General features: G+C 40.7%; 1 protein-coding gene across 4 annotated transcripts in view; it reads right to left on the bottom strand.

Annotated features, from left to right (window-relative positions):
- Positions 1 to 12,693, bottom strand: part of mtg2 (mitochondrial ribosome-associated GTPase 2) — a 66,684-nt gene that overhangs the window by 8,889 nt on the left and 45,102 nt on the right. For all 4 annotated transcript variants that reach the window (XM_060937182.1, XM_060937186.1, XM_060937185.1 and 1 more), the window contains exon 6: positions 3,100 to 3,238. In XM_060937182.1, coding sequence (XP_060793165.1) covers positions 3,100 to 3,238 — 139 coding nt within the window. The remainder of the gene's footprint in view (positions 1 to 3,099; positions 3,239 to 12,693) is intronic.

The raw sequence follows: 12,693 nt of genomic DNA, 5'->3' as shown, positions 1-12,693 counted from the left end.
GTGTGGACGTGTAAAGACTGCGTCTGTTCGAAAGACCAAACAATCTATCTTATCGACATTCGGCTCCCTGAACAGCACCGGCCTCGATCAAGGCCGTTGCTGGGACAACATTTCCCCCAGAAGGTCACTGCTGGGAGACACTCTCGCATTCTTCGCATTCCTTCCCCAATTTTCCACGGTCGCCATTTTTCACCCCCAGTGTGACAAGCGGGTGCGTGACCAGCGCCGCTTGCATGGCTGTAGGAGTGGACGGCTGCTTGCTTGCGCTGGGTTACCTCTACCTCCTCCCCTCCTACCCCCTTCCCCCACCCCTGATTGCCCCCCTCCTTCCCCCCCTCAAGTCCCATGTTTTAAAGTGTACTTGTGTTATTGTGTGCTTGTACGGAGGTTTTTAAATGCTCCCACACTGTACTTCTGATAGTAGCATAGTGGGGGGGGTGTTCTTTTTTTCCTCATCTTTCCTCATGTTACTACTGTGTTTCTTTTTCTTTTATCCCTGTCTTCCTGTCCTGTTCCCCCTCTGTAAGGACAGGTTGATGGTCAATTTCACTGGTAACAGTGACAATAAAGGGTTCATTCATTCATTCACAAATCAATGCGAGTTAGCTAGCCAACTAGCTGATTGGTGAGAATGTGAGTCTAGCCTCTTCAGGGTCTCTTTCCACTAGCGGTGCAAAAATAAACATTTGGCCATATTGTGTCCAAAGGGTCACTTAATCTATATTAAATTTGTATGTAAAGAACTGTTGCATAAAAGCAAGATGGCGCTCACAATCATGAGGTTGTACTGAATATCGTTGGTGATTCACAACCATGTTGATATTCTCTATAACCTCACTCTTGTTTGTGCAATATTGCTTAAGTAAACAAATGTCATGTTCACATCACAATATACACCGATGAGCCATAAAATTAAAACTACTGACAGGTGAAGAAGTGAATAACATTGATGATCTCATCACAGTGGCATCTGTCAAGAGGCGGGATATATTAGGCAGCAAGAGAAAAGCTGATGTGTTGGAAGCAGAAAAAAAAAAAACAGGCAAGCGTAAGGATCTGAGTGACTGACAAACTGTGATGGCGAAATGACTGGGTCTGACTGAGCATCTCCAAAATGGCACATCTTGTGGGGTGTTCCTGGTATGCAGTGGTTAGTACCTACAGTGGTGCTTGAATATGAACCCTTTAGAATTTTCTATATTTCTGCATAAATATGACCTAAAACATCATCAGATTTTCACACAAGTCCTAAAAGTAGATAAAGAGAACCCAGTTAAACAAATGAGACAAAACATTATACTTGGTCATTTATTTATTGAGGAAAATGATCCAATATTACATATCTGTGAGTGGCAAAAGTATGTGAACCTCTAGGATTAGCAGTTAATTTGAAGGTGAAATTAGAGTCAGGTGTTTTCAATCAATGGGATGACAATCAGGTGAGAGTGGGCACCCTGTTTTATTTAAAGAACAGGGATCTATCAAAGTCTGATCTTCACAACACGTTTGTGGAAGTGTATCATGGCATGAACAAAGGGGATTTCTGAGGACCTCAGAAAAAGCGTTGTTGATGCTCATCAGGCTGGAAAAGGTTATAAAACCATCTCTAAAGAGTTTGGACTCCACCAATCCACAGTCAGACAGATGGTGTACAAATGGAGGAAATTCAAGACCATTGTTACCCTCCCCAGGAGTGGTCAACCAACAAAGATCACTCCAAGAGCAAGGCGTGTAATAGTCGGCGAGGTCACAAAGGACCCCAGGGTAACTTCTAAGCAACTGAAGGCCTCTCTCACATTGGCTAATGTTAATGTTCATGAGTCCACCATCAGGAGAACACTGAACAACAATAGTGTGCATAGCAGGGTTGCAAGGAGAAAGCCACTACTCTCCAAAAAGAACATTGCTGCTTGTTTGCAGTTTGCTAAAGATCACGTGGACAAGCCAGAAGGCTATTGGAAAAATGTTTTGTGGACGGATGAGACCAAAATAGAACTTTTTGGTTTAAATGAGAAGCGTTATGTTTGGAGAAAGGAAAACACTGCATTCCAACATAACCTTATCCCATCTGTGAAACATGGTGGTGGTAGTATCATGTTTTGGGCCTGTTTTGCTGCATCCGGGCCAGGACGGCTTGCCATCATTGATGGAACAATGAATTCTGAATTATACCAGTGAATTCTAAAGGAAAATGTCAGGACATCTGTCCATGAACTGAATCTCAAGAGAAGGTGGGTCATGCAGCAAGACAACGAACCTAAGTGCACAAGTCGTTCTACCAAAGAATGGATAAAGAAGAATAAAAAGTTAATGTTTTGGAATGGCCAAGTTAAAGTCCTGACCTTAATCCAATGGAAATGTTATGGAAGGACCTGAAGCGAGCAGTTCATGTGAGGAAACCCACCAACATCCCAGAGTTGAAGCTGTTCTGTACGGAGGAACGGGCTAAAATTCCTCCAAGCCGGTGTGCAGGACTGATCAACAGTTACCACAAACGTTTAGTTGCAGTTATTGCTGCACAAGGGGGTCACACCAGATACTGAAAGCAAAGGGTCACATACTTTTGCCACTCACAGATATGTAATATTGGATCATTTTCCTCAATAAATAAATGACCAAGTATAATATTTTTGTCTCATTTGTTTAACTGGGTTCTCTTTAACTACTTTTAGAACTTGTCTGAAAACCTGATCATGTTTTTGGTCATATTTATGCAGAAATATAAAAAATTCTAAAGGGTTCAAAAACTTTCAAGCACCACTGTACCGAAAGTGGTCCAAGGATCCAAAGGACAACTGGTGAACCGGCAACAGGGTCATAGGTGTCGAAGGTTCATTGATTTGCATGGGGCACGAAGGCTAGCCCATATGATCTGATCCAGAAGAACAGAAAAGCTCTTGTAGCACAAATTGCTGAAAACATTAATGCTGGCACCTTTCTGTTTTAGCCAGAATTAATTTTTCTCAGCAGTTTGTGCAACAGTAGCTGTTCTGTTCTTCTGGATTGGTCCATATAGGCTAGCCTTTGTGCCCCACGCGAATCATTATTAGTTATTAGGTTGCGCGATTACTGTAATGTTGATGAGCGTCAGATGCGTACCTGCCAGCTGCTCGTGGTCTCTGTACATGACGACACCCACATGTGGATTTAGCGTGGTGAAGGGATAAGCTGCTACAGCAGGACGGGCGTTAGAGATCGCTCTCAGCAATGATGACTTTCCTGCATTTGGAAATCCAACCTGGCAGCGCGTGCACACACACACACACACACACACACACACACAAGTACTTATTTGCCCTATTCTGCTTTCATAATTACTGAAGGTTTTGTCATGATTGGTTACGAGGAAATTCTGAATCACAGACCAAAAACACAACAAGCAGCACAAAATTATAATACTGTATAAATTAAACTGTTCAGTGTCACCAAAACGTTTTCAGATCTGGCAGGAATCTTTAATTTGGCTTGGCCAAATTCATTTATACATAACTTTACTAAAAGACTGACGAACAAGGCCTATTATATGGCTCAGTGATACTATTGGTACATTACCAACGTCCAGAAATAGCAGAATAACATCGGATTGAGCAAAACGGACAAATCAGATACGACCCATATCATTCTATGAATAATGTCTGACATACAATTCAGCTGACCATCTTTAGGCCCTGGCTCCTATACAGCTTTATGTTGTCTGCAAATTGTGTAGGGGAGAGTGGGGAGGAGTGAGCCGCTTTTTTTATTTTTGGACCCCTAGCCAAAATAAAAGGGCCGAAGTTAAAATGATCCTATGCAAATGAAAGGTATTCAGAGTAGTTGCAACACGAACCAAGTTGTACAACTAATCGTGCAACCATCAGTTCTACAGATGGGAGAAAAAGCCTGTTAATTTTATGGCTCACTCCTCCCGATCTAAGGGAGGTGTGAACCACCCCATGGGGAGGACTGGACCACTGGCTTGAAATCATGAACAAATGACATTTGTCATGAAATACAAACTTTTATTTGAACTGTAACAAATGAAACGTATTAAAAAAAAATAAATCAGACTGTAAAACTTGTAAAACAGTAAAGATATCAAAAAAATCTAAAATCTTAACATTTTTGTAGTTTGGTGCCATTCTTGCTTCCTCCAGGCCATTTTTTCTAGCATTGTCTACATAGCGTCTGAGGGTAGCACGTGGTATACCGGTTTGCTTTGCAACAGCACGGATACTTTCAGATCCTTCAAGAACACGTTTCGTAGCCCGTAACATGTCAGCAGCTGGCGTTGATCCAAACTTTTCCCTCTTTTTCCTTGTACTGGAATGGCATGGTACCTTTTGGGAGTGACTGAAATGCAAGGAAATCCCATCACAATCAAATTAACAGCGTTTCAATTTTGGGTGATAGTTTAGAGAAAATTTGATCTTGATTAACAGGCAATATTGTTGCCCGGAGAGAAGAGATTTAACAATGGTAAGGGTTGGTAGGATTATTGGTAATCTGTGGATTATAGCCCCATACCTTAATTACATGTAAAAGTATTAGTACGGTAATGTATCACCATGACACAAGATTAGTTAAGGGAGGAGTGGGCCTAGGCTCACTCCTCCCAAAATGACCCGCCATTGCTTCTGATGTCGACCTACATTTGAACGGAAGGATGTGGCCCAGGTTATGTCATCACACAATACCATAGTACATGCCTAATAAACAACAACAACGTGATTGTTATCTTGGTTTATTAGACAATAGGATGAAAAAACATGTTGAGTGAAATATTTACTTACTACCTTGAATTTTAGACTTTTGTTCTCCTATTGTGAGCAGGGTGCCAGGCTTCCATCCACTGTGGGTTGAAGTCAGGGGAATTCCCTGGTGACTTCATATGACAAGTTAACTGGGATAAACCCTGGCTAAATTTAGAAAAATTTTAAGTGGTTCACTTCTCCCCATGGCTCACTCCTCCCCACTCTCCCCTACTGAACAAGAAAGGAGTTTTGCCCTCACGATGGGGCCAGGACTGTTTTTAGTAGTTGTGGGTGAAAAGAAGCCGAATGAAAAACTGAAATTCATTTGAAGCGATTGTTCTGGAAACTTTTTTTTCCTATTTTCAAACCACTTTGATACCCGTCTCACTAGTGACATCTTCTGGCCATATGCATGAAAACATTACATCATAACATTTATTAACATTATTAGTACAAATCAATCAAGTGTGTGAAAATCATGTCGTGATATTCATGATGACAAACATTAATGCTGAATAAAGGAGTTGTATACAGAGTTTGAATTTTAGTTGAAATTCATCTCATCTCATTATCTCTAGCTGCTTTATCCTGTTCTACAGGGTCGCAGGCAAGCTGGAGCCTATCCCAGCTGACTACGGGCGAAAGGCGGGGTACACCCTGGACAAGTCGCCAGGTCATCACAGGGCTGACACATAGACACAGACAACCATTCACACTCACATTCACACCGACGGTCAATTTCGAGTCACCAGTTAACCTAACCTGCATGTCTTTGGACTGTGGGGGAAACTGGAGCACCCGGAGGAAACCCATGCGGACACGGGGAGAACATGCAAACTCCGCACAGAAAGGCCCTCGCCGGCCACGGGGCTCGAACCTGGACCTTCTTGCTGTGAGGCGACAGTGCTAACCACTACACCACCGTGCCGCCCTTAGTTGAAATTAAACTTGTCAAATTTGTGTGTGTTTTTTGGAGTAGACTAGAAATTATATATATATATATATATATATATATATATATATATATATATATATAGAAAAAAAAAGTCCATCAAAAGAGTAGCTGAAATATTTTAGTGCCGATTGTGATTATGGAACTGGAAAAACTAACAAAATACAGAAAAGACTCAAACATTAATTTTCATAATCCAAGAGGATTTAATGTACTGTACGGGACTAACGGGACTTCTTTTCTTCTTGATCACCGCTTCAGTGTCAAAACACTCGCTTCCTCACGTCATGTGACATGAGCGTTTGAACAAAACCTCCAAACACCATTTCAAAACATCAGCGCTTTGAATGCTTGAGATGACTTTTAAACATCGGTATTAGGCATGTAACGATTCAGCCAATTCATGACTTGATTCCATTCATGATAACGGGATCACGAATCAATTTTCCCACAATATTTTTGAAAAAAAATTTAAAAAAAGTTTTTTTTTAATAAAATTAACACACGCAATATTTATTTGCCTATTCTTAAATATTAGTTTGTTAAAAAAAAATCGTCATAATCAACAATTATTTACCCACAGGTGTAAAGATTGGAGTAAAATTTAATAGCCTATTAACTAAAATATTCCTTTTATTAAAAATGAAAATGCTAACAAATAGGCCTTTTCTTAATAAAACATTTATACGCATTTGTTCTGCCTCCATTTGCTTCTCTTTTCTTTATCTTTCAGCAGTCTGTAAAAAGAGAGCTCTGATTTCTTGTTAAATTTACTTCTCCCATTAATCACACGACAGTTCTCTCATTTTAGATCGAATGTGTGTGTTTTTGCGGCATTAGAGCTGTGTTACTTTTGCCTAGGGCGAGGTCACGTGCACCCTCTGCTGTCTAAACTACGCAATGACAGCTAGTAAAAATGAAAAGATTATGTAGCCTGATGATAACCGCAATTCATTGATCATCTCATCGATTCGAATCGGCATAAATTTGTATCATGATACATGCCTGGTTGGTATTGAGTGTCTCATCAGTAGTTTGTAACTTTTTGTTGTTTTATAAACAGTGACAGAAACCACAAACAATCCTGTCTGAGGCATAGAACAACTCTACAAAAAGGTGTTGCAGCGAGTGTGTGACGGTTTAGGCATGTAGTTTGCATGATGCTAAACCAGACACTGTGGTGAGTTTATATCCTAAATGTAACCCCACACACACGCCTTGATGTCATCATATAAACAATAATTTGGTTTATGATGATTGTATATGTAACTACACATACACTACCGTTCAAAAGTTTGGGGTCACTTTGAAATGTCCTTATTTTTGAAAGAAAAGCACTGTTCTTTTCAATGAAGATCACTTTAAACTAATCAGAAATCCACTCTATACATTGCTAATGTGGTAAATGACTATTCTAGCTGCAAATGTCTGGTTTTTGGTGCAATATCTCCATAGGTGTATAGAGGCCCATTTCCAGCAACTCTCACTCCAGTGTTCTAATGGTACAATGTGTTTGCTCATTGCCTCAGAAGGCTAATGGATGATTAGAAAACCCTTGTACAATCATGTTAGCACAGCTGAAAACAGTTGAGCTCTTTAGAGAAGCTATAAAACTGACCTTCCTTTGAGTAGATTGAGTTTCTGGAGCGTCACATTTGTGGGGTCGATTAAATGCTCAAAATGGCCAGAAAAATGTCTTGACTATATTTTCTATTCATTTTACAACTTATGGTGGGAAATAAAAGTGTGACTTTTCATGGAAAACACAAAATTGTCTGGGTGACCCCAAACTTTTGAACGGTAGTGTACTTTGATGGAATCACAAAAGCAGTAATGTGGTTTATGATGATCGTATTTTGATTCAAAGCTAAGTATGCCGATTTTCAGGAAAGAATAAATGAAGTTAATTCTATTAAAAGTAATAATAATAATTTGATTTATGAACGATCATAAGATCAACTGTAAGCTGTTGCTCATTTACATATCGCCCGCTCTCATTTATATCAGAATGCAAGCAATCGAAGGAATAGCATAGTTATTACTGTATGAATGTTGACTTGAACAAATAATTAACCCTGAAAGTAGTAAGTAAAGAGCAGTGTCTCTCCCCAGGGATTTCAAACAGCATTCTGGTAAACTCATTTTGAAATAGCGTCAAAATCCACCCTATATGTTTCGTAAATACATTCAGTCGGTAAACAGGAAGTTGATGAGCGACAGACCTGAAAATGGTACACATTGTATAGAACCCCAAGCTGAAGCTCGGTACCAAATATCAAGCAGTTGTGATTTGTAGTTGCGGAGAAAAAATGTTACGAAAATTTTGGAAATCCACGCTATATGTTTCGTAAATACATTCAGTTGGTAAACAGGAAGTTGATGTGCGACTGACCTGACAACGGTACACATGGTATAGACCTCTTGCAGTCACGTGACCGCAATGTAAATAGCCGCCATCTTGTCGGTAAAAAACAGCTGAATACTGCTGCACTCGTGTACAAAATGGATCAATTTCAACCGACGGACTACACGGCTCATTTTTCTAATGAACAGATAACTAGATATATGTCTTAAATAAACGACCTACAGATTAGTGACCCTTATCGATTACCGGACGTAGTTTTCATGACTGTGTCAGTGGATATTGAACTGCCAGAGGTGGAATACCCAGATGTGTATAATTACCTCATTAACTTTCCCTCACTGTTCAGTGGTGAAGCACTGCGTGCTTATAAATCTCTGGACAGTCATCTTTACAGAAATTCAGGATGTCAGCTGCCCTCAGATGTGGCATCTTGTAAACAAGAAAATAACAATCCTCATTGGACGGGTAAGTCACTTAAGTATTACTAGTACTGATACTAGATATATCAGTAGTATCTAGTATAGCACTGACCAGCCGATTAGAGAATAAGGTAATTCCAGCTGTAATTCCAAATCGTCCGTCTTGTTTACCATGGATCTGGCGTTGGAGAGGTAGAGGCTTGGCAGTGGAGGTTTGAGTGGCTGTTTTCTGAGCTTAGTCAACAGGCCGGCTCTGCCTGCAGCCTCGCTTTTGCTTCCTCTCCCGACGCCGCCTCCTTCGCCTGCCAGACCTGATAACAATCCACGGAGACCCTGCTGGTCTCGCTATCTTGTCCGGAATGTTGTGCATGCGATGGAAATCGCTACAAACCGTCATTTTCTGCATTTTCTGGAAACCAATGTCCAGTAAGTCCATACGGTTGTAGTGGATATTGAAGTCCGGTACAGACGAACACCACGCAAAAATACACACAAAAAACAAAAACACGTGCACAGGTAGGGGGAGCTTGTAGTCGCAGCATCCCCATCATGCGCCGCCATATCCACTATTATGGTTGAATATTTTATATTATCAGTTAGATCAAGTATTAGTAGTCTATCACTATTACTGTATATATGGTATACCTGATAGCAGCAATCCATTTTGCACGCCTGTCAGGGTCCCGTAGCAGCCTACTGTCAAGTGTATGTGAGCATCATGGGTTTCTCACACTTGAAAGGGAAGGACTCGGACACAGGATTCCACTCGTCTTATGTTTTATTGATTTTCAGTGGAGTTGACGTTGTAGTAGAATTGTATATAGTAGGGTTTTCCAGAAGAAAAGGTAGAAGTAGAAGGTGGAAATATGGCGTTTGACCGACAAGGTGGCGTCTGTTTACAATCTGGATCGGATGTGACGTCACATGCAAGTGCTCCATAGAACCCCAAGCTGAAGTTTGCCAACAAGTACCAAATGGTTATGATTTGTGGTTGCTGAGAAAAAGGGTGTTTCAGACAGACGGAAATACGGAGACACAGACGGACGGACAGAGGTAGACCAGTATACCCCCCTCCTTCGGAGTGGCGGTATAACGATTACAGTAAACAGGTAAAATACAGTAAAGAAATTGAGACTGCTTATACTGAAATGTCGTTTTCTGCTAAATCCCAGGTCTGATCAAAAAGTGTATCATTTTAACTCCAGCACCTGCAGTGTGCACTCATATGTTGGAACGAGTGAGCCAAGGCCATATTGAATCAAGCAATTGTTCATTCTGGAGTGTTTTGCATGAACATGCATCATTTTTTTGTGGTAGACTGGCCAAGGCCACGACTGCACCCTATCGAGTGTTGTGCTCGTTTGCACCTGCAGCCTGTATCAATTTTTATCTTCTACTGATTTGGCTCCAGTCATTTTGAACCATGTATTGTCAGCTCTGAATGCTGTGTTGTTCACGACGTGTCGCTTCTTATCATGTGTTTCGATTCTTCCTGAATTAACCAAATCATGCTAGAAAATTTGGCTCGGTTGATACAAAACATGAGAAGCGCGAGATGCACTACCCAATAGAAAATGCTGGAGAGGTAATGACGTGACATGTTAACCAATGAGATTATTTGTATACACTGCGGGGGGGTTTTTTTTGGAAACTGGATGAAATGAGAACTTTGTAATTTTGAGCTGGTTCACTCTGCAGACCAAACACGGCTTTTATTAATAGATTTAATAAAAATCTAAACTTTTCTGCAACCTCTTTGAATCATTTTTGCTTGGGAGAGTTTCAGTTTTGAGAGTTTCCATGACAACGCTAGACTTTTCTGTCAAGTAAAAAAAAAAAGGAAAAAGCAAACTTTCGAGACTTGGCATGTATTGGCTCATGGACCACGTTTGGAGTAAAGCGGTCGTTTTTGGCCGAATTATCACTTTATGCACCTTTTGCTTATTTTCAGGTGTATTTTTTGATCTCTAATACCCCTTTTCCACCAAATCAGTTCCAGGGCTGGTTCGGGGCCAGTGCTGGTGCTGGTTCACAACTCGTTCAACTTGCGAGCCAGCTGAGAACCAGTTTGCTTTTCCATCACTCGCGGTGCTAAGAGAAGACATGTCATTACGTCGCTGTATACGTCAGTTACGTCGTTGTATACGTCATTACATCGCCACGTTTGCATAAACCTTGGCGCGAATATTGAAGCAAAAACAACGCGGAAGAAGCAGCAGCAACAACAATAATAATAATAATAATAATGGATGACTTCGCGTTTGTACAGCTGCTGCTTCTCGTCTTAAAAATAGCGATCTTTCGCGGTCTTGTTATTGTTGTCGGTCTTAACAACTCCACCCCCCCCGCTGACATAAGCGGTTCTTTCCTCTGGCCCAGCAGAGAGTTGGTGCTAGCCTGGAACCGGTTTTTCTGGCCCCAGAGCCAGTTCTTTGTCAGTGGAAACAGAAAACCCGGTTCCAAACTAAGCACTGGCCCCGAACCAGCCCTGGAACTGCTTTGGTGGAAAAGGGGCATAAGTGACACTGAAAGAGTAAAACCATAATGTCATTCCTGTTTTATCATCCATTTGTCGAAAAATACAGGGTGTTTCAAAAAAAATTGATATTTCAGTCTAATACCTTTGCTATGGAAGCCTATTGCTGCCACACTCAAAAAAAAAAAAAAATTGGCTTAGTATCACGTAATTACGTGAAAACTTTATAACAATATCTTATCACATTTTTATAATATATTTATCATGTAATAACGATATTACGTAATTTCATGATAATTTCGTATCACGTTATTTCATGATCTTTTCATGTAATAACGTGAAAACACCTCATCAAGAAATAACGTGAAAGTATGGTTTAACGTCATAGGCTAGGCTACTTCCATTAAAAGCAGACGTCCTAGCCTAGCCTACTGTATAACTTTGGTCGAGCAAAAACATGGCTGAATCCTGAATGACTCAGTTTTGTATAAATAGGGGACTACATAGGCGGCAAAATGTAGTGTTTTTCCTGCCATGGAAGTGCACTTGTATACCGAGGAGGAAGGGAAAACTGAGCCGAGGCGCCATTTTGAATCCTAATTCAAGGCTGTAATGCAAATTGCTTCCTCCTCGGTATACAAGTGCACTTCCATGGCAGGAAAAACACTACATTTTGCCGCCTATGTAGTCCCCTATTTATACAAAACTGAGTCATTCAGGATTCAGCCATGTTTTTGCTCGACCAAAGTTATACAGTAGGCTAGGCTAGGACGTCTGCTTTTAATGGAAGTAGCCTAGCCTATGACGTTAAACCATACTTTCACGTTATTTCTTGATAAGGTGTTTTCACGTTATTACATGAAAAGATCATGAAATAACGTAATAATTTCGTATCATGAAATTACGCAATATGTTATTACTAGTGAGCTGTCAAAAATGTCGCGTTATTATCGCGTTAACTTGACTCAATTTTAACTGCGATAATTTTTTTATCGCGAGATTAACGCTCTGTGACATGATGTAGGTTTTTCATCAGCTTTTGAAACTGCTAGGAACTTGGAACAGAACAGAGACTTTGCTTAGAAAAACGACAGCAGCTAGACTGTAATGTCACGCCCCGCACAGCCAGAGTCCTCTGCCCTCCCCCCAAAGAACCAGCGCGGGCAGCTCGCGCTGCCACGCCTCGGGACGAAGAGCCACGGTGCTCGGCTTAGGTTTCGTTTTCCCATTGGCGGCTCCAGCCCGACTTTGCAGTGGCTGTGACGTGTTATACGGAGCTGTAGTAACTCATCCCCTCACTTTTAATTACCCGAGCGCACGCCTTAACGCAAAGCGTGCGCACGGGTTATAACTCGTGCGCGCGCATTAATATCTCGTACACACGCCTTATAAGTCGTTCCCACGCTTTATTTTTTTATTCACCATGTCCCCTCTACGGCTCCGTAGTGTTATGCTCTGCAATTAGAAAAAAAAAAAAAAATTGGTACAACGCAAGCCCATTCACTTTATGCTGATAAGAGAATTACAATGGTTTTTCATGTGACAAAAATGTGCGATTAAATTGCGATTAATCGCGAGTTAACTATGACAGTCGCGACATTAATCGCGATTAAATATTTTAATCGCTTGACAGCACTAGTTATTACATGATAAATATATTGTAAAAACGTGATAAGATATTGTTAAAGTTTTCACGTAATTACTTGATACTAAGCCAATTTTTTTTTGATAGTGGCAGCAATACGCTT

Source organism: Neoarius graeffei, chromosome 13 (genome assembly GCF_027579695.1).
Source record: "Neoarius graeffei isolate fNeoGra1 chromosome 13, fNeoGra1.pri, whole genome shotgun sequence".
Lineage (NCBI taxonomy): Eukaryota > Metazoa > Chordata > Actinopteri > Siluriformes > Ariidae > Neoarius > Neoarius graeffei.
Note: the sequence above shows the minus strand (reverse complement) of the source record. Positions and strands in the feature narration are given on the sequence as shown.